The sequence below is a fragment of the Drosophila eugracilis genome, unplaced genomic scaffold, assembly GCF_018153835.1.
Source record: "Drosophila eugracilis isolate 14026-0451.02 unplaced genomic scaffold, ASM1815383v1 contig_90, whole genome shotgun sequence".
Classification (NCBI taxonomy): domain Eukaryota; kingdom Metazoa; phylum Arthropoda; class Insecta; order Diptera; family Drosophilidae; genus Drosophila; species Drosophila eugracilis.
The window spans coordinates 2,552,825-2,577,634 of NW_024573812.1; the positions used below are offsets into that span (position 1 = coordinate 2,552,825).

At 43.0% G+C, this 24,810-nt stretch overlaps 7 protein-coding genes across 16 annotated transcripts; 3 read left to right on the plus strand and 4 right to left on the minus strand.

Annotated features, from left to right (window-relative positions):
* Nucleotides 1-391: 391 nt before the first annotated feature.
* Nucleotides 392-9,689, minus strand: LOC108112937. Of its 3 annotated transcripts, none has more exons than XM_017223331.2 (8): nucleotides 9,547-9,689; nucleotides 4,111-4,981; nucleotides 2,859-4,045; nucleotides 2,628-2,795; nucleotides 2,278-2,557; nucleotides 1,432-2,216; nucleotides 1,123-1,358; nucleotides 392-1,064 (listed from the first exon to the last, which is right to left on the minus strand). In XM_017223331.2, exons 2-8 carry the CDS (start codon nucleotides 4,910-4,912, stop codon nucleotides 536-538), a joined length of 3,987 nt encoding a protein of 1,328 aa, XP_017078820.1. In that variant the 5' UTR covers nucleotides 4,913-4,981; nucleotides 9,547-9,689; the 3' UTR covers nucleotides 392-535. The 3 variants fall into 3 exon arrangements, with proteins under 3 accessions (XP_017078820.1, XP_017078821.1, XP_017078819.1); XM_017223332.2 differs by having other exon boundaries at nucleotides 2,628-2,792; nucleotides 9,469-9,689; XM_017223330.2 differs by having other exon boundaries at nucleotides 9,469-9,689.
* Nucleotides 9,690-10,231: 542 nt separating this feature from the next.
* LOC108113252 (death-associated inhibitor of apoptosis 2) lies at nucleotides 10,232-12,685 on the minus strand. The gene is made up of 3 exons (XM_017223800.1): nucleotides 12,150-12,685; nucleotides 10,852-11,884; nucleotides 10,232-10,793 (listed from the first exon to the last, which is right to left on the minus strand). Exons 1-3 carry the CDS (start codon nucleotides 12,519-12,521, stop codon nucleotides 10,705-10,707), a joined length of 1,494 nt encoding a protein of 497 aa, XP_017079289.1. The 5' UTR covers nucleotides 12,522-12,685; the 3' UTR covers nucleotides 10,232-10,704.
* A 275-nt stretch (nucleotides 12,686-12,960) lies between these two features.
* On the plus strand, nucleotides 12,961-14,076 carry LOC108113068 (thioredoxin domain-containing protein 15). The gene is made up of 2 exons (XM_017223509.1): nucleotides 12,961-13,040; nucleotides 13,099-14,076. The coding sequence occupies exons 1-2, from the start codon at nucleotides 13,013-13,015 to the stop codon at nucleotides 13,968-13,970; spliced, it is 900 nt and encodes a 299-aa protein (XP_017078998.1). The 5' UTR covers nucleotides 12,961-13,012; the 3' UTR covers nucleotides 13,971-14,076.
* LOC108113067 (myeloid leukemia factor) lies at nucleotides 14,022-18,211 on the minus strand. 7 transcript variants are annotated; one of them, XR_001772696.2, is made up of 6 exons: nucleotides 18,046-18,211; nucleotides 17,160-17,380; nucleotides 16,574-17,102; nucleotides 15,816-16,016; nucleotides 15,132-15,412; nucleotides 14,597-14,706 (listed from the first exon to the last, which is right to left on the minus strand). XR_001772696.2 is itself a non-coding variant. In XM_017223506.2 (5 exons), the coding sequence occupies exons 1-5, from the start codon at nucleotides 18,099-18,101 to the stop codon at nucleotides 14,589-14,591; spliced, it is 1,125 nt and encodes a 374-aa protein (XP_017078995.1). In that variant the 5' UTR covers nucleotides 18,102-18,210; the 3' UTR covers nucleotides 14,022-14,588. The 7 variants fall into 7 exon arrangements, 4 of the variants coding, with proteins under 4 accessions (XP_017078995.1, XP_017078994.1, XP_017078997.1 ...); XR_001772695.2 differs by lacking the exon at nucleotides 18,046-18,211 and adding an exon at nucleotides 17,432-17,564; XM_017223506.2 differs by lacking the exon at nucleotides 15,132-15,412 and having other exon boundaries at nucleotides 14,022-14,706; nucleotides 18,046-18,210.
* Nucleotides 18,212-18,550: 339 nt separating this feature from the next.
* Nucleotides 18,551-21,521, minus strand: LOC108112500 (trypsin alpha-3). Its single transcript, XM_017222379.2, has 2 exons — nucleotides 21,304-21,521; nucleotides 18,551-19,548 (listed from the first exon to the last, which is right to left on the minus strand). The coding sequence occupies exon 2, from the start codon at nucleotides 19,418-19,420 to the stop codon at nucleotides 18,638-18,640; it is 783 nt and encodes a 260-aa protein (XP_017077868.1). The 5' UTR covers nucleotides 19,421-19,548; nucleotides 21,304-21,521; the 3' UTR covers nucleotides 18,551-18,637.
* LOC108112498 (probable cytochrome P450 4aa1) lies at nucleotides 20,843-24,780 on the plus strand. The gene is made up of 4 exons (XM_017222377.1): nucleotides 20,843-21,023; nucleotides 23,027-23,210; nucleotides 23,270-23,653; nucleotides 23,713-24,780. Exons 1-4 carry the CDS (start codon nucleotides 21,006-21,008, stop codon nucleotides 24,657-24,659), a joined length of 1,533 nt encoding a protein of 510 aa, XP_017077866.1. The 5' UTR covers nucleotides 20,843-21,005; the 3' UTR covers nucleotides 24,660-24,780.
* On the plus strand, nucleotides 21,740-22,351 carry LOC108112501 (cytochrome c oxidase subunit 6A1, mitochondrial). 2 transcript variants are annotated; one of them, XM_017222381.1, is made up of 2 exons: nucleotides 21,740-22,190; nucleotides 22,233-22,351. In XM_017222381.1, exon 1 carries the CDS (start codon nucleotides 21,855-21,857, stop codon nucleotides 22,137-22,139), a length of 285 nt encoding a protein of 94 aa, XP_017077870.1. In that variant the 5' UTR covers nucleotides 21,740-21,854; the 3' UTR covers nucleotides 22,140-22,190; nucleotides 22,233-22,351. The 2 variants fall into 2 exon arrangements, with proteins under 2 accessions (XP_017077870.1, XP_017077869.1); XM_017222380.1 differs by having other exon boundaries at nucleotides 21,745-22,190; nucleotides 22,245-22,351.
* Nucleotides 24,781-24,810: the final 30 nt, after the last annotated feature.

Below are 24,810 nucleotides of genomic sequence, written 5' to 3' on the forward strand. Positions count from 1 at the left end.
ATTAACTTTTTTGCAGGCAAAAACCTATGCAACATTGCAAGTCACAAAAGAAAACATAGGGAAATTGCGTGCATTTTAATCAAAATACGCACTAACTTCCCGAACCGCCTCATTATGCGCCTTTGTTGGCTATGCCCTTCTGGACTTCCGCTTTATTTTTCACTTTTTTGACCGGTCACGTTTATTAATCGGCTTAGGACTTACTACGTTTTCCTTTAAATAGATGGCCCTCGACTAGAGGGCACGTAGACCTCCCATTGTTGGGATAATTTAAAGGGCAACTGCGTCGACAGGCCCTATCCCTAAGCCTAAAATATGGAACGAAAGCAGGGTGGGTCGATCGACTGGCGAGACCGGTTATAGGGATCAAGAAAGAGCTCACACTTGGGAATACCAACTAGTTGTTTTCATTATTATTCGCATAACTACAAAGTAATATTCGTATTTAGATAACTAGCGCTAATCAAGTCTAAAAAAGCAAGCGGATATGTGGATCGCATAAGAGTTACGCTATGTACGGTACGATATTAGTCAGTTAAATCACAGATGTATTATTTTGCGCGCACTCCTCCGCTTGTCCAGCCTCCAGTTCGAGCTCTAGCTCCACGCCGGGCGTTCTATCTGGTGGCTCGGCGTTAAGAACAAGATTTTCTATGGAACGGAACGAGGCGTCCTCCAAATGGGTGGACATGGCGGCGGTTGGGGGTCGGGGCAGGGTGCTGGCAGTGCCCACATGCCCACCTCCCTGCGACTGGCGGTGTCGCACCGAGGAGCGCAGTATGGTCACCACATCCTCCGCCGTATATGGGCGCCTCTCTAGTGTCGAAGCCCCTGAGCGATGCAGTTTTCTGCCCAGCGATTGCGAGCGTTGAGCGTAGCCAGCGGGACGCTGACCAATTTCAATGGACTCGGGACTGCTGCTGGATGCAGCCGAAGGATCTGCATTGGAGCTACTGCCAGCTGGGTTGGTCAGTATGGTAAGGTAATCAGGCGGTGCCGCCGGCGATGCGGACTCTGCATCGAGGGAGAGCACAGGGCGAGTGCGACTTGAGTCCCCAAGAACTCTGTTGTTGGATAGGTCAACATTAATTCTGGGTTTCATTAAAAGATTTGGTTTTATACCTGCGAACGCTACGGCGAATGCTCTGACGAAGAAGCTTGGCAAGGCGGGCTCCAGTGGCCGTGGTGTAGGACGGAGGTGGTGTGTACTTTGGCGGAGCATCGTTTTGGGCATCGTGCGGGGTACCATCAGATGTCTGACCCACAGCATTGCGACGACCTTGACCCGCACTTTGACGAGCAGAGGGACGACGAGGCTCTTCTCCATCCTCTGGCGGTCGATAAAGCAGCTGTATGCGCTAATTAAATTATAGAAAGATACAAGTAAGTTCTTAGTATAAACCGTAATAGAAACGGTATGTAGTAACTTACCTCCAAGATATCCGAAGGACCATGCGCCAGATACCGGTAGATCTGAATTATAGCAGTCACAGGAATTACCAATAGAACTCCAATCTGAATAAGGCTGCCCATCTTCCTGGACCAATATGTAAAGTACGACTTGCCACGCCAATAGTAAAATTGATTCGACAAAGAGGCCTTGTAGTCTACGACAGACAACGTAATCAAGCCAATGGGCAGCAAAACGTTCCACGACAAAGCCAGGAAAGCTGACATGGAACCACAAAGCCGAAGGTCATTCACCAAATCATCTCCGTTGTATGGACGTCCTCGTATCAGAAATACACCAAAGATTTGAGCGGTCCAGATGATCGGAATAAACCAGGAGCCCCCAAGTAGAAAGTCTACATAGTATAGGATCCCAATTCCCATCTCGGTGGCAAATGGGATACTTAATAGCAGTCCAGTAACACAGCTGAGCAAAACCGAACTCGTGGAATTTCCTAAGGCACTTGAGATGGGTTTCCACATCACGCACAGCTGCGCTAGACCAAATCCCGCAAAGGTTCCAAAAGCAACTGCGGCCCACACCCACGAAATACTATCGCTGGCCAATGAGAGTACGGCCGGAAAGATTTCCGATATGAATCGCAAAGCCTGGAAGCCACTTTCTACATGAATCATGGTCCTGTTTCTTCTGTAGGTCTCTCCAATGAATGAGGAGTAATGCGGAATCAGCGATCGCGGATAGGAAAGCAGATAAGGGTTGGTGTTCGATTGCAGGGAATAAATTGAAGTGTAGCAATCAGGATTTTCTATAAACGAGAGGGTTATAAGATTAGTTTTCAGTTTTTTTTAAAAGTGTAAAAAACTTACCAAATGATCCTGGCACATAAACGTATCCATGTTGCCACAGAATTTGAGCACAACACAAAGCTAGTAAGGCCATTAAACCTAATCCGATCAGGGTAAACAAGACGAGAAGAATAGCATCTCTTCTCAGTGCCGCCTTGTTCGCATTGGCGTGGCTCCGGCTGGTAATGGCGATTACAGAGGCCCCTAAGAGGCCCCAGGTAAGGAAGGTCTCCTGTGTAGCAGCCGTCCAGCTATTTGAATTTACGAGAAAATCGTCAAAATCGCTGGCCGCAAATATGTTCTAAAAAAATTATGATATATATATTAGTTTGTTTTTAATCTATTTTTTCGTTTAGATCTTCAGTGCTCACCTGTATCCTGCTGGGGTCCACGACATAGACAAACTTGGCGGTCACCGCCGCAAGAGCCACCAACGACAGAGTGTAGATAATGTAAGCTAACTTGCCTAAGGATTTCAGGCCCTTGCAGAGGATGAGGAACACGGCCGCCCAGATGAGGGCCAGATAGAAGGCCAGCTGCTGAAGGACGTGGTAGTGAGTCAGTTAGATAAGAAGCGGGATCGAGGGGATGGAGGAACTTACCCGATCGTTGACATGGAAACGGATTCCGCTTACATCAGGATGCTTTGCCAGATGCAATCGCTGCAGCACTACCACGTTAAAGTACTCGGCCACTGTTTGCGTGAGATTTCCGGTTGCATTTGAGGCATCATATCGATAGGGAAATGCCATTTCCTGCCAGCGATATCCACTCCGCGATGCTGTCGGGAACACATCCCTTAGATAGACTAAAATCCAGGCAAGTGATACCGTGGAATACAAGGCAAGGAAACATTGTTCCATCACTAATGCTATACCCACTCCTGCACAAATCGGACTGATCTTCCACATTGAAACCGGACCAGCTCGAATTTTAGCTCCTAGGCACATCTGAAGCCATAGCAGTGGGATTCCGAAAATCACTGAGAGCAAGAGAAATTGCAGAAGAAAGTTGCCACCAAAATTAATAGTTAGCACGGCAAATCGGCACATATTAAAGACTCCTAAAGTACATCCAATTAGCGCCAGAGTGCGACTGCCAGAGTGTGGCCACTGGCTGTTGAAGCCGCACTTCTCGCGCAGAAGCAATTGGAGTTGGTGTAGGGGTTCCAGGGGCGTGGTGCTACTGGCACTGCACATTGTCGTGGTCTGCACCGGATCCTGTTCCTGTTCAGCAGAGCTGCTTCCACTGCTGCTGCTATCTGAGGGCAGGGATACAGGACTGGGCATTCGTGATGAACGCGCCGAACTCAATTCCGAGCAGGTGGACATAATGGGGTGCGTGGGTGTCTCCTGTATCTGAGGTTCTCTCATCTGTACACGCGTGGGAGCACTCTGCGGTCGACTCTGGGCTAGAATCAAGCTGCGAACTGGTGTGGGAGGTCCTTCCAAGCGGCGACCATATTGCCGGGGTCGCGGTTCCTCGCTTGAAGCCCTTGCGGACGTCTGTAGCAGGTTGTCAAAGATGTGCGCGTCGGTGAGCATCTGTGATCCGTCTGAAGTTCCAGCTGAAGTCTGACAGTCGCCTTGAGAGAAACAACGACGAATCTCAGCCTCCCGTCTGGGTGGGAGCTCTACCAATAAGGTAGGCACATCGTCTTCCTCTCTTTCCCTTTCAGCTGTAACTTTGGTTTTATCCTGCTCTTGCTCCATAGCCCGACGCAAGGATTGACGCCTCCAAACGTCCATTACGGGTTCTGTGGCTGCCTCCAGTGATGCAGTAGAAGAAGCTAAAAAGAAGAGATGATTAGTTGGCCTATGACAATAATAATAATAGTTTATAAAGAATACTGACCTGTCTGGCTTGTGGGCCTCAGCGAGCAGCTAAAGGTCTTCCTTATTTGATGCTCCCTTTGAAAATCTCCAGAAACATCTTGATCTTCGCTTTTCTTTTTATTGGACTTCTTTTTCCTACTTAAGGGTAGAGTTCGAGTTCTGGGTTCTCTTTTTAAGCTGGAGTTGCGGCCCATAATGATCAGGGATTCTTCGCGGCTCAGCGCATTATCCATCTCCTCCAGGTAGTTGTCCAGGTCCATGAGGTAATCCTCCACCTTATCATCATCGCTGCCTGAATTCATGGATGAGCTTGAGCAAGTGCCATTCAGTTGAGAGACATCATGCACATCCAGAATGGCATCCAGTTCGCTAAGCACACATAGGGCTTCGTCCGTTTCAGCAGCTTGTTTAATGGGCGTGCTCAATGGCGCCTGCTGCATCTCCTGGCTACCGCAAAAGGCACTTCTTTCGTCTCCAAGGTCATCTCCTAATCTGAAGCTAATAGGCTGTAGCTGAAGAGGTTGTTTAGCCTGCTGGTGAAAGGATTGCGGCGTCTGCTGGATCTCAATGAGGTCCTCGTCGCTCAACTCGTCGTCGTAATAGGCACACGCCTGTCGTATCGATTCGCTGGAGAGACTGTTCGATAATCCATACTGTTCCTGCTCCAATTGTTGTTTTCTACTGCGCGCTTTGCCCGCTGTTCCCGTTCCTAACCCCGCTCCCGAGGGTGCTACTCCTGATCCTGATGGCGGCAGACTGGCGTAGGCGTTCGAATTGCGTTTAAAATCCCGGCCTAATGCATGCTGCTCCTTACTGCTCATCTTGGTGCATTGCCGGGTGTCACAGCTGATTAGTCCTTCCGGCAGGGTTAAAAAGCTCTAGTTTCGTTCCTGCGCAGAATAACAATTAGTGTTGGTTAATATCCATTTTTTCAAATGGGAACAAAAGTAAATTTAATTAACAAACTGCTTAGCCAAAAAAGAGAAAATTAAGTAGAATCGCGTAAAAGTGGCCATTAACTTATTTTCTCTTAGTTTTCATAATTTCTTAGTAAGATGAAACTTACTAACTAACTCTAGATAGACTAACCAGTGGTGATTAGCTTATATGCTTGTATTAAGAACTAAATAACAAACTTAAAAGGTGAACAATCCAACCGGAAAAGGTAAGTGTAAAACATTTTGAAGGTGAAAGTTTCAAAAATGTGAAATGGCAACTAATAATGCGATTAATTAGAGAAATAACCTATGCAGTATATTTATTTATCATAGTTTACCGACGTCTTTTATGGCTTAACTTTATGAGTTTGCAGATCGAAAGAGCAAGTCTAACGTCATTATGATTCATTAAGAGAGCTGAATTGATTTATAAAGACTTAATAAAGATAGTTATATAGGAACAACACGTTTATGATTAAATACTTTTGGATAAAAACATTTGCAAAAATGCTTTCAGAATGCTTTTTAATGAAGTCATGTAGAACATTTCAAAAGAGAAAGTTGGTCAATAAGAAACGAACATCCTGGTAAACCCTTTTCGTAAAGTTTGACTCACTCAGAAATTTCTGCATGGTGACTAATTCAGTAATGACTAATCATTTTCTTAAGCTAATTAATTGACATGAATTTTCCAATTTAGTTTCTTTTGTTTTTTAGACCACTAACAATAGCCAGTAGCCATTTGTTCTGGCTATAAAAGCTAACTAACCAACTTGTACTAAATTAAACAAGTTATTTAGCTGAAAGCATACAATTTAATAACCGAAGCGAAAGACGATAATTAGCGAACAAGAATTCCAATAAAAATGTGCTAATAAAAAAATTTAAGACAATGAAAAGAAGATTCTTCGGCATCAAGCAAAGATTAAGCTCAAATGGAATACAAATTAGTCGAAATCAAATTATTTTTATGAGTAATCCAACCTTCTCGTGTAGCTCAAAGCTATAAAACATTTAATTGCGTGTATTACCAGCGATAAGAGCTGCTCTAATTTAAAATACAGATTACGTCAAATCAAAACTGCTGTTGTTTTTTCGGGAAATCCAAGGTTCATTTACAGATTAAAGTGGAATCACTTTCGTACTAATTCAAAACCAAGATAAACGTTTCTTTCTAAGCCACAAATCAAATCAGAACCACCGATTGCGACAGGTCAGTGGCGAGATCACAATATCACTATGCATTATATGCAAAAATGCAATCAAATGCAAACAAGCGCGTGCTCTTACGTTTTTACGGATGTTTGCACGTGAGTGAATAGCGTCCGCCAATAAAAAAAATAAATATATGAAATATGAAAAGCCAACAACAGCTGCTGTCAAATGGCAGAGAAATAATATGAAAAAAGTTTTAATAATAAATAAAAGTGAGCAAAGCAAAAAAAAAGTAGAAAAGAGCAGAGCGCATGTTCATTCAACTTATCAGGTGAATGTACTTCCGTTAATAACTTTTTAAAGCACGATATAAACAATCAGTCGGAAAGGGAGTGCTGGAGTCTAGGCCTTAAAGGGGGAGATCGTTGGCACGTTACCTCGATTCAAGTCAAAATTGTTTTATTGCCCTGTTTCTGTTTATTTGTATTATATACCCTTCAACAGAGTATAACCATTTTAAAGGATTTACCTATATTCTTTCTCCTTACATAAAACGAAATTGTAAAGTTTTAGTAAAGTAACCCATTAGGTTGAAGAAACCGAAAAGTATCTGAAATAAAATATGAAACTGTATAACTACTTTCTATAGTAGGCCAATATTTTTAATTATATTGAAAACATATAAGCTATTGGTATAGTTTCCATAGGGACCAGGAATGAAGCTTGTTTATGAACTTTTCCTTTAATCATTTTTTAGAAAACTTCTTAGGTTTTCCTATTAAACGACTTTTAAAAGGTTTTAGGGTATATGCAATACGACTTGGTCAAGTTCTCTTAACATTTTTCTGCGATCTCACTGAATCACAGAAGTCTTAAACACGGGGTCTGGTTTTGTTTTATATTATTTTGCATACGCTTAGCCGTGACCTTCGGCGCCGCCATAAAATCTCCGAAACCTGTCTTGCACTTCTTTGCTTTATGATAATATATGTACATGCGGAGTATATAGTATGGTATAGTAGTAATAGAATGGGCAGCATCCACACATTAATTGCTGGCCCAGAGGTCAGATTATTTAGCGAAACAGCGCCATTGATCGCAAATTCACATACATATATATGTACATATATATCCACACACATGCATATATAGTTACATATATACAAACGTATAGCGACCACGTACCGTTAAATTTCGCTGTCGTTTTCTCGCATTTCTCACATTTTCGCACCGCACAAAAGTAAACAAAACAATTAGAGCTGCCGCATCCAAGTGCAACTCACAATCAATCGGCAACTCTGGCCATCTGACCTTCGCCAAATGTCGAAAATGGCAACACCCAGGTGCACTAATCACCAAACATCGCTGCTGGCCAACTTGTTTTCCTTTTCTATCTGTACAGAGTGTGCAATTACAATGAAATTGACATTCACCAAACAAATAAAACAAGTTAATGCTGCCACGCACATACATACACACACATTTAAACTGGGGAGCTGGCTCTATCGTGCGTGAGTTGTACATATGTATGTGTAATTGTGTTGGTGAGCGACTAGGGTTGCAACTTATGCTGATCGCGAGATGCGGGCTTTTCAACGGTTAAATCTGCTATGCAAGCAGGTGTTCCATCCCTCGTACAGTGGGAGCTAGATAAGACAAACTGCAACAGTCCAAATTTAAAATCCTAATCCTAAAGGTAATGACTTAACTGAATTTTAAATGAAGTTTTATATTTTTTTGTTTTTGCTATCACTTACAAAGTAGCACTGTTATTTTGCCTAAATGGGCTTAATGAACTTCAAACGCTGTTCTTATTATGACTAAAATTATGCCTTGTTTTAAATTTATTGCCTTTTTATATTAATAAACGCCAAAAAAAAACTAATTATTATTTGCAGTAAAATAATTATAATTTCAATTTATTTTTACAAGCAATCGTTTAATCGCCTTATATTTAATGATTTTTTCTTAACATTGTGTCAATGGAATTGCAATAAGTTTAAAAAGAGCTAACAATTAGCCATGACTTGACAATTTTAAGGTTTAGCAACTATTATCTTTAGAACTGCCCATTTTCACTGTACTTAAGCTATTAACTATTCAGCAATTATTAGAATTAACTTTCTATTTTTCTTAGCACATGCTGACTGAATGAAACTTTAGATTTCCATAGCTTCAGTTCACTATAAGCTTCACTATAATACTTCCCAGAATTGAGCTTTAATTTATGTTAGCTTATGCTCACTGTACTTAAGCTATCTACTCTTGTAAAACATCAAACGTAAGGATCGGCACGTTTTTATGTGAGTTTTCCCAGATAGCTGATAAAAAGGTGAAGCGAGTAAAAGGGGGTGCGGTATTCATTTCCCCCTCTTTTGCGCTTATGAGTAATACAGTCAATAAAGTCCCGACAGACTGCAACTGCGCCTTCAATTGAGTTCAATATTTAAGGGAAGCACTGGGTCAATTGCAAAACAAACGATGGCGCACATGTTTGTATATATACACATGGATATAGAAATTCTGAGCACATTCGCAATCCAGAGATAGCGGGATTTTGTTATTTTTTTTTTTATTTTTGCATTCTCCTCTGGCAGGCGGAAGAAAGAGAACGGTAAAGAGTCCGCCCTGCTTTTGTTTTTGCTTCTTTTTTTTTTTTTTTTTTTCGCTGTTGAAATTGTGTGTATTTGCAAAACATTGGCAACACATACACAGAAGCGCACAGCTTATCCAGAGTTTTAAATGAATAACTGTTGAAAATGAAATAAAAAAACGCTGATTGGGCTTTTGCGGTTCGCTGGGGAATACCTTAATGGGTGGATTGGTCATTCTAGTGGTAGGTAAATTGAAAGGGGGGCGGGGTAGCTCACAGCTGTTTCCAGCGACTGACCCGAAAAGAAAATGGAATAAACGTAAGCGAGTATGCGCAGCACGCTCAACAAACGAAATTTTGGTGTGTATTTTGTGGGTAGAAGCGAGATTGAGATTTCCAGATACGTGTCGCGCTCTCTTTTCCTCCTCGCTATCTCCTTCCATCCCTCTTCCAACCTGAGCGTGTGTGTGCGTGCGTCGCTTTGTTTCTCACCGTACAAAAAGTGTTTTTCAAAGAAGATTCCAAAATGAAAAGGTAACAAGCTGGAAGGGGTTGGGGCGGGAAATGGTCACCGCTTGCCACACTGCACTCTCTGTCCCGCTCACACCCGCCCACAGTTTGTAAAATGCAGCAGAAGCACACAAGCACACACACTTGCACTACATTCTTTTTTGACACGCAGAATACTCACACGAGCGCGCGTTTGTTAATTTTAATATTCCCCGTAACTTTGGTTTTGTTCTTTTAATTTTCTTAATTTTTTCCTCACTATGTTATGCACTGCTTGGCGCGATGAAGCTTCTGCGTTTTTCGCGACCAGAGCTACATTGGGGCTCGCCTTGGAGCAGCGCACACGACTTCACGCGGAGAGCAGAAAACGATTGCTTGGTTACCAATATTTTGGTACTTTTGCACAGAGCTGTCAAAACATCGATGTAACTATCGATAGTATCGATAGTTTAATGACGGGCAGGACTATCGACCGCCAACGAATATCGAGATTGCCCTTTTTTATAATAGACTGATTCCATCGTCACATAATATCACAAACAAGAGAACAAATCGACTTCAGAAAACTTGGCGGTTCTTTTAAATTTATTTATTTATTTTTAAATATTTTTCAAATTTCGCACCGTTTAACTGGCAGAAATATTTTAAGATATGTTTTTTTTTTAAATATATTAAATATTGAAAACATAAGAACCAACTTGTATAATTTAAAAAAATGTAAAACAACATAAAGATTTTAAATATGTCTCATGTACTTAATCACGCGTAATCCCAACAAATATAATTGAATAATTCAGATAAATGGATATAACATATACATTTTTCTTGTTCATACTTTCACTTTGCCCTATCCAAAAATTAAGATAAATAATAAAAAACGCACTTCTTGTGATACCATAGCAATACAGTCATCATATTTTCCCCACCAATTAACAAAAGTCACGTTTAACATTTACATATACATATATTCGTATTTTGCGGTTGCATTTTGCATATAGTTGTGTGTAGACCTTACTATCAGCGGCTTATAAACATGATCAACAAAAATACATATACATATGTGTTAATAAGAGTATGATAACAAGAAATAAGTGATCTGCGGTCGTGCCGAAGCATTGATACCCTTTTCAGTGTGAAATAGAGAGCTGTCTATCAATATAAAGTCCTTTTAGAGCTTATGTCGGGTCTAAAAGGTTTTCGCTTGGACACAAGACGATAGTTAGTAACGACAACTTACAACAGTAGCTAGGGTAAAAACAAATAGCTGCAGTTGGCCAAGTACTTAGTAGACAATAAAAGGTATTTCATTAGGTAATCACCGGATTATTTGAACTTCTCTGTAGTAGTTTGTGTGGGTGCAATCAATCATTACGCTTAACAACTAGCTGATAAACTCGGTAAGGTGTGGAAATCCGATTCATGACAGAAACGTGCGAACAAATCCCTTAATATCGGCGCGGCACATTGGACAATTTACAACGCTAGGGGCGCACTGATTGCAGGTAGCTATCAGGATAGCAACAGATAAATTAATTATATATGGGAGTGTACTTTATCGACTTACCCAAATGACCGCAAGGCAGAAAAACTACGCCAACCTCCTCGTCCAAGCACACCTTGCAGAGGCGTGCATCCTTTAACTGACGATTTTCCTCCTCCAATGACAGGTTGCCATTTGGTGTGGACACTGACAGCTTTTCTAGCTGGTCCGTGATCTTGGACGTTTCAGCAACTGGAGGTGCCTGCGGTTTGGCTGGGATGGAATCGCACACCCATGGTGGCACCGTTGCCGCCTTGCTAGTGGTAGCCTGGCATGTATCCAGAAATGGCGCACTCGGTTCGGGTGGCTCGCGCACCTCCAAGGCAGCCTCAGCGCCCGCCTCATCAAAGATCGCATGCAGTAGTTCGTCGAGGGTGGTGAATGCGCAGCCAGAACTCGAGAGCTTGCGCTGGATGGCATTTCGTACAACTCCTCCATCTATGCCCAATGCCAGGGCCTCCTTGGCTGGGACTTCGTCCATCAGTGCTTCTGCCTGGAGCGATGGAGCCGGTGCAGTGGCAGGTGGGGATCTGGCGTTGGCTGCCGTTGCATCGAGAACTTCCTTTACATAGGCTGGACCTTTGGCTAGCAGAACAAATTGGCACTTTGGCGACCATTTGGCGTGTTCATGCCACGGCTCATCTTCCTTTTGCCAGGAGCGCAGACCGATGTTACAGTGAAAGCAGCGCACCTGGTCGCCAATCTTCTGATAATATAAACCAGCTTGAGCCAACGCGTTTGCAGGCTGGATATTGGCAATGGGCCAATCGGAAAAGGTTGTCATTCTGGCTTCTAAACAGGAGTACTTTGGACGCAACGGCAAAGTAGTGGGCTGGATTCCAAGCTCGTCTAAGTTCTTTCCAGCGGCAAATTCTATAAGTGGACCCATTTGTACCCGAGGACATTGTGGAAAGAATCGTCTGTGCTCATCGAATGCATTGTCGTTCTTTTCCCACTTGGCGATTACTCCGTTACACCATACGCACTTAACATGATCCAGGCGGTTCAAGTAGTAGAACCCAGCCTTGGCCAGAGCCTGAGGAGTGATATTGGGATTCTAAAAGTAGAACAATTTTATTAAAAAAATGCTTAAGTGTTAAATAAATTTGAATTTAACTTCCGAGTAACTATTAACGTATTCATTTCGGCTGGGATTCCCATAGGACTGTTAATGCAGCTTATCAAGTACGTAAAAGTATAAGTATGTATTTATAGCTCAGCTTGAAACTGAAGCCCTGTTGTAATTAAAAAGATCACGCTTTGGTGAATCATACATCAAGCAATCGCATTGAAAGCGAGGGTTTCCAAAGTTGGTTACTTACAGGCCAATCCTTGAAGGTCTCAAGGCGGTTGGCCTCAATCAGGAGATCGGGACAGGCGCAGGATGCCGGACTATCCACTACGTTGTTGCCTTCCTTGTCGCTATCCTGGTTCCTCGGAACGTTGCCACAGTGGTTAGGGGCCAGTACCATGGAGCATATGGGAGAAGAGCGACGGTGGCGATCAGCCACCTGGTCACCGTACTCCCAACGGTCGATGCGAACGTGGCAAAAGTGGCACTCGGCCTCCAGCCAGTTACCCGTGGCGAAAAATCCGTTGACCACCAGATCCTCAGCGGAGACGGGGGCATTCAGGGGCCATTCCCCGAATGTCGATAGGCGGACACTCTCTAGCTCCAAGTGCAGCTCCGTCATCGTGTCGCAACTGGTTGGGATTAGCTGGCCGGACCCGAATCCTCACCCTCCAATGATGTAATACCACCAGCGGAACCACCAGCGAACGCCAAAGGGAAATAAAAACAAGGCAAAAGAAGAAAAGTAAACTTATTGATCCCAGTGACAGTGTGACCGGAGGTTGAGATGGTGCCACACGAATGTGGGGCAATGGAAACGTTAAAGCAGTACTCACTAAAGAACTCTATTTTTTAATAATAGTACAAAATACTTTTTTTTTAAATTTAAGTAAAAAATATTGGGAATAAAATATATCATTAGCTATAATTTTTGTTAATTTTTACTTTACTTTATAACCTAATAGTTTTAAAATAAAGTAAATTTACTTAAGTCACACCTAGGCAAGCAGTTCAACTTGAGTTTTTTTATATTTAAAAGCAAGCATTTTGCATAGATTTTTCGATTATCATATTACAGCCTACTAATTTTACAGCTGTCAAACCATCGACAAAATGCACCAAAATCTATTGTTTATATTTTGTGAGTTATTTTTGACAATAAGTCGTTTTTGGAAGAATAACATTCTCGACTCCCGTAGTGGTTTGCGCCGCACAGGCACAGGCGGAACTATCCGGACTTTTGAGTGCCCTCCACTATTTTGGACTCTACTCAAATGGAACATCGGATTCTCTGGGAGTTTCTCGAGGCCAATGCCAATACAGTTTCGAGACATTTGCGCTTCTGGAGGATCGTCGGACCTGTGCTCCAGATGACGAGCACATTTTGCATTTGACACAGCTTCCTCCGGTACGGAAACCACCTATTCTGATCAAGTGCCTACAGCAGGATCCTCCAGAGAATGAAACAGCACCCGAGCCGGGACTTCTGATAATGCGTAGCGCCAAAGATATCGTCGGTCTCTTAAAGCCTGTAGGGAATGCCACCAAGCGCCACGAACCGGGGAGTTGTGTGGTGGTCCACTTTTGCACCGCTTCCAGCTTGGAGTGCGCCCGTGTGGCCCCGGTGATGAACCTGCTGCCGCATCTATTTCCCACACTGCCTATCGCCTATGTAGATGCCTACGAGTTTGGACGCTTCAATGCCGAGTTCGGTATCGTTTCTCTGCCCACTCTGATGATATTCCACCAGGGTAGGCCCCTCATCAAATACGATCCGTCGTGGTCAGACTCTGAGAAACGCAGCTTTGCGCGGTTTATCATGAGGCATACCAATGTGAAGACCGTGGATCCGCAAGCGATTCATCCGGACATCCTTAATCGGACAAAAAGAGAACCATTATCCAATGTACCCATTGTGCAAACGGATTACTATTTGGGCTTGTCCTGGGCCTTCATCTTAGCTTGCTTGGCTAATTACATGCGGCAAACAATATTTTGGAAGCAGTTGGTTGAGATGGTGCAACGAAACTGGCGGGAATCTGAGGAGACGCAGATGGAGATGGTGGACTAGTCAGATATTTAGTTTAATCCCCGTTAAGTTGTTTAAGTAGAACGCATTGGATTCACTAATATAATGTAATTACCGTTTAATTAAATTCACATCAACATTTACTTAAGCCTTACGAATTACATGTATTGGGGAATTGGTAAATGGTAATTATAGTTTTCTATGGTTTTGGAGCCGTTGAATCATCATCTATCAGGATTTGGTCTCCGTAATTTAAAGCTTAGTTGCTAACGAAATCTAGAAACTTGAGAATTAACCAAATAATTCAAACTTATATTTAGGATTTCCATATATTTTTCATTACTTTCATTGAATTTTTCGATTAGATGTGAGAGTGTAATGCTTTCGGCGTTGAATAGTCCTTTTTGTTTTAAGTAAGTGCAAGCTAGTTGATCTATATCCAGTGTGGACATCAAAAAAGCATCAACTTGCCAAATGTGTAATGCTAAAGTGAGGCTGTCTCATATAACAGAACAACTCAAGAAAAAGGTTTACAATATTTGAAATGGTTATTCTGCTGTAACATAAAGATGCTCTGGAACAGAACCAACGCTTGCTTCCCAGTGGTTGTGAGTGTGCGGTTTGGAAGATGTTGGTATGGAGCTAATCACGCTGCTTCTATTACTTCTTGCCGCGCTTGCTCGTCTTAGAGGAGCTAGCCTCGTCGTCCTCCGTGTGCTGCTGATGCTTCAAGCGCTGATGGCGCCTCGGATTGGCGGCATAGGGATGTGTGTGAATGCTATATGAGGAGCAAAAATATATATTAATTAATATTATTACATACAAATCTTTGGGCAATGTATACAAAACATAAGATACACATAATCATTCGTACATAGGCCAATTGGAACGCAAGTGAAAATTTAATGATGGGAAGATAAGGTCAAAAGAGCAATGATGAGTGATATGAGGCAAGCTAGTAATGGAGTCGTAGGATTCGCGCGTAGAGTCGTTAGTGGAGGCGCAGCAACAGCAGCAGCAACAACGTTAAAATTTTGATTAGCGTCGATGGCCAATTGATCGTCGCGTAGTGTGGGGAATCGTCGAGTGTGGTTCTCGCCGATTGTGGACTACGGATTACGGATTGGCGAGGCACTTTTGGGCGGGTCAAAATGCGAGTATGCAGACAGAGAATTAGGTGTGTGTGGGAAAGTGCGGCCTTACACGTAGCTTTGTGGCCGTTATGTTGCGCTGCCGGCACGGAGATGTGGTGTTGTTTTGCTGGTTCGAAGTTCTTGTGGCGATGAGACGGAGCGTAGCGTTGGTGGCGCCTTCAGTTAGTAGTGGTGCATGTGGTTACGTCGAGGCCCGCCGAAAGTGTTTCTCGTCGTTGTTTTGATTATATATGATTATTATCTGGATTAGCATAAAGTTTTCTGTTTATGTTTGTGGTACGGTTTCCGCTCTACTTGCGGTGGTACCGTGAATTATAAAGACGCCAGTCTCTGCATGATTTTTAAAGTACAAAATGTTGATGGAGAAGAGAAGAGAGATCGAGATGTCGTTAATACACTGGGTTAAATGGTATATTACAAGATCAAATCGTGGCTACCCAGAGAGTCTACGTCGAATTCTAAAACAATAATAGGAACATGTAAAGCTTTAAAAAATTGAAGTCAATTAATCTTTACAAATAAATCAAGAGTGTTGATAATAAACAACACCTAAATTTTTCTTATTTGAACTTTAAGTCGGACGACAAAACTCTTGTAATGAACTTCGGTATTCCGAATACGGATTTGGTTAGGACTTAACAAGCATATTTGGATGATGTTCAAAGCTAACGTAGTCTATGTTACTAGGTGAAAACCCAAATCGCCGGCTCCCGCCGATTTCAACTAAACAAACCTTGGAGCAGTGGATACCGTGGCCAGCGGCGAGGATGGGGGCGTCCGGAGTGGGCGACGGGGCGTGGCGAGGCCATGCCCATGACCATGGCCATTTCGCAGGTACGAACGACGAGAGCTCACGTAGTTGTTGTTGTTTCCGCTGCTTATATCGTAGGTAACTGGCGAAGATGTTGCTGCTGCTGTTGTTGAAATGTTGCCACTGATTCGATGTCGTTGTTGTCGTAGTATGGAATCGATTCGAAGAAAAGTTGGAAAAGATTACAACAATACTTTTGGGATTCGGGGCTATGCTAGTTGGCAATCCAGTTCATTCAACGCGGGGATTTTGTACGTTGTGAGTGGGTGAGATCATGGCGAACGAAAGGAGTCTTGGGCAAAACGAAAACGGAACAAACGAAAGATTTTGAGAGCTTAAGTTGCCGCCTACCTCTGTGCATTATATGATTTCGATTCGATTCGTTTCGTTTGAACGCAGTTGGGAATGTAATTAGCAGAAATTTATAGTATGCAATTCTTTTTCAGTTTTATCGGATAGTTAGTAAAATATACTGTATGTACTTTAGATTTAGTAATTATATCTGCAAGTAAATACAAACGTTTCAATTTAGCAACAGTTGTGTGACAGGATTTGTGGTTAGTTGGGGGTACTTTTTGGATTGGGCTTCAGCAAGTGCTATTTGGCTAATCCTACACAGTCACGCGCACGGGACAGGGACTTAGGTATAGAAATTGATATATATTATCCGTTACACTCACCTGTTCAGCGGTGCCGTTGGTGCAGTGGAATAGTGCCGGCCCGCGGAGGAGCGAACTGGCGTTTGCTCCTGGATCACACAGTCATCATCTTCGTCGTCATCCTCCACCGGTTCAATGGTCAACGTTGAGGTATGAGCCGCCGGGCGGGCGGGCATGATTGCCTGCATCGCACCTCCACGAGGTCCTGACTGTACCGCTCCGCGCGTTGCGCGCGATGTGAACTCGCGGTCAAACTGCTCAGCTTCCTCTTCCTCCAGATTGATGAACTCCTGGCGCTCCTCTAGCTGTCCGGAGCGCATGTCCTGCTCCTTCTCAATGATGTGGGCCCGCTCACCAATGTGATGACCAATGGCCATCTTCTTTACACCAGTGCGCGAGTCCTGTACCGTCTTGCGAGTCTCACGAACACCTCCTGGACCGGTTTTGGTGCTAGTGCTGGCCTGGTAGATCTGCGGGCGTCCGTCGGGACCCGAGGACATGGTCATCACGGTGCTTTGGCAGAAGGAGGCGCCCGGATTGCCACCGATATCTGAAATGCAATAGAATTTAAAGAGGTACCTTGAGGGGGAAGACCTTATATACTCACCAGCATTTAGCAAGCGATTGAAGTTTGGCATCATGGGCATGCCGAAGAGTCCCATGGCGGGCATGGCCGGCATCTGCGGACGCTCCATTAGGGCGCCCTGCTGGAAGCCTGGATCGAAGGGCGATACCTGCATGAAGGGATCCGGCATAAAGGTGTTCATCAGGCGGTTCATTGATCGCATCTGCATGTTCATCGCGTTCATTGTGTGGTTCATGTGATTGCTGGAAAGTAGAGATGAGTACTTTGTAAGATTTGAGTAAGATTTGTATTACTCGGGCTCCATTTGCGCGCGATTACCACGATTACTAAGTGATTTTTTTTTACGTTTGTTATTCATTTCGAACTGAGCCTAAAAATAGTTTTTGCCACAGCCAAACTAAATAATTTGCAGCCCGATATCAAAGTTTTGAAGTGATAAAGGCCACTACATAGCCTGCTGTTTTATAATAAAAAATAAGGTCCGATAGGAATTTCATGGGTCACTTTGTGGTTGGACTGTTATTTGAAAACCGAGTGACAGGGGGAAACCTTTGAAAAAGCGGTTGTGAGTGCCGTTTTCCAATTGCATTTCCCTGCGGTCTCTCGATTCAAATTATCGATTATTACGTCTTCTCTTCACGCATGCTGCACACTCACACACACACATGCATGCCCACTCAGATGGATAATGTAAGTTTTGGCACGCTATTTATTACTATTTTTTGGTTTTTAATTGACATGGATTCGGGAATTATGGGCCAATTACTGACTTGCATTTCATTCTGCAATTGGTTTTCTGTTTTTACACGCCCTAAAAAGGCGTCATTGAATGCACACGTATGGAAATAAATGGGGCTTCAACAAGAACCGCATGATTTTCCAGTATATCGTAGCATTTTGTACTTACTTCATTAAACCAAGATCGTCATCAAAGTCCCCCATCAGCGCTCCGAATAAAGACATTTTCGTGGTTTTTTATAAACTGTTAATTGCTTGGGATTTTCCGTTTTCCGTATGCAGAATTTTCACGAATACTCTAGATTTCCTTATTAGTGTGACCGTTCGTTAGGGGCTTAAAAATACCGGTGACTTAAAAATACCAAAAGTATACTTCTTAGCTTAAAAACAGTAGGTGAATTTTTATATTTTTAAATTTTAAGGTTTCATTATGTGTGTGGGTTATACTAAAGATCTGGAACCATAAAATCCAGTACAAGATGCGAAGAATCTGTATATATATTTAATATTCTGTTAAAAAGGTAATATTTAAAAATGACTTGTAACGTATTTTTGCTATCTACTGCACAAATACGATCTCTAACCTTTCTTAAAATGGTATGTGAATTTAGAAAATTCGTTAAATGTTGATGTAATTAAATTCTTGCAAAAATATCGAATTAAAAACTTTTAAATGCTCATTTGGAATTTATTAATGTAGTAAAGTAATAATTTGTTCGTTTCATTTGTTCGCTTTTAGGTTAAAAATTCTTTTAAGTGCTTTAGAGATATGCTTCTGCCTGCTCCTCGATCCAAGCTGTATGGGAGTTGACGCTGGTGTAGACACCAGGGAATCCTTCTCTGCCGCATCCTACGCCCCAGGACACAATTCCCACCAGGACTCCGTCCACGGCCAAAGGACCACCGGAATCACCATTGCACGTATCTTTGCCACCCTCTAAATATCCGGCGCAAAGCATCTCGTCTGTAACTGTGTAGTCCTTAGTGAGGTATTGGGCTCCACAGGTAGATTTCTCCACGATCTCTAGTTCAACTGCACGGAGCATGGCGGGCAGAGCCTCATCCTCCTCAGTACGCTTGCCCCATCCACTCACTACAGCATGGGCTCCCGAAGGAGGTGCCTCCAAAGCCACGGCAATGGGTTGTACAAGTGCAGAGTACTCCAGGGGCTCTCGGGTGATAATCAAACCAATATCATTCACATATGTCTTCTTATTATATCCGGCATGGGGGATCAACTTGCTGACCTTTACGCCCTGCTCCTCCAGATCGGCAATGGAGTTCTGACCAGCAACAATCCGGATGTAGGAAGCATAACGTCCCTTGATGCAGTGGGCGGCAGTGATCACAATTTTTGGGGCATAGATACTGCCTCCGCAGATGTGGAGCAGCATATAGGTCTCTAGACGAACGGAAACCTGGTACGGATAGTCCGCAATGTCCACCTGATCGCCACCCACAATGTGAGGGCTTATAGAGGCGGATTCCGAAAGGATGACCAGGCCAAATAGACCCAATAGACACAATCCCAAGCACAGCGACATTTCAAATCATAAGAAGTGGTTCGATTTGGCCTTCTTATATAGGTTTAAAGTCACCTGCTTATCACTTATCACCAAACCGACGAATTTAGCGATCATCCCCGATAGGTAATTTGGATTTTCATAAAATTCTGCAACGATATCGTAAAGTTTATAGGACTACACAGCTCAATACGTTTTATATCCATTATAAACTGGGCGGTGGTCTTCTAAAGACCAACTGACCAAGAAAGCCACAAGAAAGTCAATTGGCTAGTAAAGGGGAAACCAATGGGGATTATCAGCAAATCGTTCCGTTGACTCACTGATCGGCCCTATTTCATTAACCATTGAACTTTACTCGTCAGCACTGACGAAGATGTCTAGCCTAAAGCTGTAATCTTAGTCGCGAAATCCATGGAATCGTGTCACCAGATAAGTGGCGTCCTAAAGCTAGGCAGAGATTTATTTTACTATATTAATCGATGGTGCACAAAAACCCATACAGTACAAACAGTAGAACGATAGTCTAATCACGTTGATAACCATAATAATAATTTAAGCGTTCATAACGATTTAAAATAAGGCAATTACTTAATGGGGTCTTTAAAGAAAGAAATAGGCGTGTATATGGAAAATTTGGAGATAAGGTAAGGGAATCGGGGTCGGCACTCCTGTAAAGCTGTGAGAATTATCTCTTAAAATATCTTTCACCTATCACCTATCCGCAAATCAAAATGTTTTTAGTGAATGAATAAAAAAGTTTGAACATCCGAGTTCCGCAAACAAATAAATATTGGAATAAGATGCTATTGTAAACAGAACTTTCGCGGAAATAATTCCCAAATATTTATAATTTTTAGGAATTTATGATGACGTTAAAAGCTTGAGTATGGTAATACGCAAAATCTGACGACAAAACTGTAAACATAAATTATTGATGTAATCAATATCTTGACGAAGCCCGTCTAGCGGATTGAAAAATTCTGAGCAAAGTTCAATCCACTGGGCACGCGTCTGGAGATCTCCACTCAAATTGTTGAGATTGTAGTGGCACTTTTAGAGTCGTAGGGCCAACTCTATAGGGTAGTTGGGTACATCAAACAAGCGGAGATCCAGAGAGGGCACAAAACGGATAATTAATTGCTATGCCACTTGGTCGGGGTATCCAGCATCATCACCTCTACTTCTAGCTACTTAGCACTTCGAGTGCCGACTAGTTGGCAATTACTACTTATACTCGATACTCTAGGGGGGTATCTGGACGTGGTGGCTACAGGGGGGAATTTGGGACGGAGGCAGAGCTTCAGGTCCGGCCTCACGTACGCTCGGAAGCATTTTGTGCCGCGCATCTTTTTTTCGGCGGGTTTAAGCCGAGCTCGATCGGTCCAAAACGGTTATAAATAGATGCCGCCCAACGGAGGTCCCGCATTTGCAGCTCATCAGTCGGCGGATGTGACTCTGGATAAAAAGACCAATACACGGATTTACCCTTCTATCGACTTGACCGTCTGTGTACGGCTCAGACAAGTGTTTGTGGCAAGGACTTTAGATGTGAATAAATATTTAGAAAAATATTTTTAAACGGATTTAAAAAAAGTGACTGAAAATGTTTGTGGAAAAAGTGGTGAGTGAGAAAAGATATACAAATAATTACTAAAGAAGAAAATTTTTGAAAAAACGAAAAGATTCGGAAATATCAAGGGATTGAAAATCTAATCTAATATTTAACTTATGAGCAAATGTTTGCCAAGGATTTAGATATATGAACATATGAAAAGGAAGTTACATAATGGCCAACCTATTAGAAGTCAAATAACGATCCTAGTAACCAGAACTTTATTATAGTTTGAGGATATTAGAACTAAAGATATAAATCCATTAATTTTTCAACTGAATTATCTCACCTGTTTTTGTGGTGCATCTTAAACGTGAAACATTTTTAACCGGAATTACTTTGGGGCGTTAGATTCAAGCAGGCCGTCTCAGCAAGTAGCATCTCGTTTCGGAAGACCATTATGATAATTTATGAAATTAGTGGGAAATAATCATGATGTGTATTTATTAGAGACCAAGTGCCAATTGACAAGCAAACACGCAGGTTCTGCACACCTCGCAGCCTGGATACGCCGTGCCCAAAAAATATAAATAAAATAATATTAAAGTAAAGAAATAGAAGTAACCGCAGAGTGGAGCGGAAGCCTTCTAGACGCTTGAATGGTTTTTGGTCAAACATTTAGCTGATTAAACAAAGATACGGGAGGTTGTTGGACCTTGTGTTGGATCCCCTTGAGAGTTCCTAATTGCAAACTATATTTCGAGCAGTAGGCGTGGGCGTTATGGATCAGATTTAAATTGGATTTCAGTCTACAGTATCTTGATTTGGTCCGTCAGGGCTGCCAAACCTGAACTAAGCCTATCGAAACTACTTCAGAATAAATTGTGATTTTCCTGATTCATGCCGAACTTGGATATTCGGCAATTGGGCAACATGCCCGCCAATACCGCTGGTTTGTGGAAGCGGGTGACCTTCCTGCTGGCCCTTCCGGCCATTGTCCTGTGCGCCGTAAACGCTTTTTCCGGACACAAACACGTCGAACGAGAGCCATTCGCTAAGTATGAGTATTTGAGGCGCAGGACCAAGCGATTTCCATGGGGTGACGGCAATAAGAGCTTCTTTCACAATGCCGAAGTGAATGCCTTGCCCGAGGGTTATGAGGATGAAGTTGCTGAAGGGGACTAGGATTATCATTTGTGATAACCTTTTTGTTTCGATTTTTCGACAAAACGAACGGTAAGAATGATAGAACTTATCGTTATCCTAATAACTGCATAGTAACTACTCCAGAATACCCTTCGGTTAATGGTTTTATTTTGGATTAATAACTATTATATCAACTGTAGCCCATGGTTTGCAGATTCTTCCGAAGTAATAAATTAATCATTGAGATCTGAGTCATTTGTGGTTTCATTTGGCCATGGAACCTGTCGCATTTGGCTAATGATCTGGGGCTTTTACTCTTCTCAAGAATGACAGAGAACAATGGGGTACATAGGGGGAAAAGGTGTGGGGTGCTGAAAGGCATGTCTGTGTGGGAACTGGACAACAAAAGCCTGTCCCTGGATTTTTGGCTGATGATCATCATTTGTCATGTTTTTGTGCTCATCGTAACCTGTTGCACCACTGACTCGAATGTGCCGAAAAACCAAAGCACCAAACACCAACACGTACGACCCGAGGTGCTTTAATCGATCTTTTAGACACACGTACGCGTTGTCATATCTACATCGATGCCAAAGATCGCATCGCATCGCACGGCATCGCCCATACGCCGTGTTGGCCCAAGCAATTCACACCGCAGTTAGATACATAACTTATACTTTCGTTGCGATTACGATAGCGTTTGTTTGCCGAAAACTTGCGACACGCGGCAAGGGCAAGTACTGGCATCCAAGTTCGAATATCTAAGTGCTCCGAGATCTTAGTTAATTAGACTCCAAATACGCCGAAAAGTGCGTAGCTGATGAAGTGCGTTCAAGAGCTTGAGTTCTCGATAGCAAACTAAATATTGACCCATGAGTATGTCTAATTATCCATTTGACTTGCCATTATGTATATCTTCTCCACAGTTAGAACGAGCTACCAAATCAGAGCTGTGCTCAATCCTGATCCTTCTGGTGATCAGTCTGAGTATATACACCTTCTATGCCACCCTGAATACGTATTTGAGATCGGTGCTCCTTTCGCTAAGACTCACGGGTCCACCATCGCTGCCATTCTTGGGCAACTGCATGCTGGTCACGGATAAGGACTGTAAGAGCTCACCTTCAAACTTTCTTTAGAAATAAATTTAAATTATATTTATTTAATAGTGATGCGCAAATGTGCAAGCAAGGCCTTTGATCTATATGGATCTCTAGTAAGGATTTGGGTTCTTCTCTTTCCCTTTTTTGCCGTACTGGAGCCAGAGGATCTGCAGGTGATACTTTCCTCTAAGAAGCACACCAATAAGGTTTTCTTCTACCGGCTGATGCACAATTTTCTGGGAGATGGTCTGATAACCAGTAGTGGTTCCAAGTGGAGCAATCATCGCCGGCTCATTCAGCCTGCCTTTCATCACAACCTGTTGGAGAAGTTTATAGACACTTTTGTGGATGCCTCGCAGTCCCTATATGAGAATCTAGATGCCTCCGCCGTAGGCACAGAGATAAACATTGCCAAATACGTGAACAACTGCGTTCTGGACATTCTAAATGGTGGGTCTCTAGGGGATTTACTAAATTATTTCCTTGTTAAATCTCTTAACCATTTACAGAAGCCGTTTTGGGTGTGCCAATAATAAAGAGGGGCAAGGATGCGGACATAATGGAGGACTCACCCTTCCGACAGGGCAAGATTATGATGCCTACGCGGTTTACCCATCCTTGGCTGCTGCTGGACGGAATCTACCACTGGACCAAGATGGCCAACGATGAGTTGAACCAGAAGAAGCGTCTAAACGATTTCACCCGCCAAATGATTCAGCGACGCCGTCAGATCCAAAACAATAATAATGGGAATGGCGAGAGAAAGTGCCTGCTGGACCATATGATCGAAATCTCCGAGAGCAATCCGGACTTTACGGAGGAGGATATCGTCAACGAAGCTTGCACGTTCATGCTAGCTGGCCAGGATTCAGTGGGCGCAGCTGTGGCCTTCACTCTCTTCCTGCTGACCCAGAATCCCGAGTGTCAAGATAGCTGTGTCCAAGAGCTGGAATCAATTTTTGATGGTAGTAATAGAGCACCCACGATGACTGACCTGCACGAGATGCGTTACATGGAGATGTGCATCAAAGAGGCACTGCGTCTTTATCCCAGTGTCCCATTGATTGCCCGCAAACTTGGTGAGGAAGTGCGTTTGGCAAAGCACACCTTGCCCGCTGGTAGCAATGTCTTTATCTGTGCTTATGCCACCCATCGTCTTGCCCACATTTATCCCGATCCGGAGAAGTTTGTACCGGAAAGATTTTCACCAGAAAATTCGGAGAACCGCCATCCCTACGCCTTCATTCCGTTTAGCGCTGGACCAAGATATTGCATTGGTAACCGTTTTGCCATTATGGAGATCAAGACTATAGTCTCCAGGTTGCTACGCAGTTTCCAGTTGCTCCCTGTTTCTGGGAAAACGACCGTTGAAGCCACTTTCCGTATCACACTGAGAGCATCCGGTGGTCTGTGGGTACGCCTAAAGCCCCGCGATCATTCACTAACCGATCATTGAGAACAATGTGATCCTGTTTCGTTATATTAACTTTAATTAGTACGGTAAATATGTATATAAATCGATACAATAATTTAAACACTTAGCTTCCTCTAGCCTAAGTACAATTCCTCTGACTGGAGGGAGTGCATCCGCTCGGATGCAGACATAT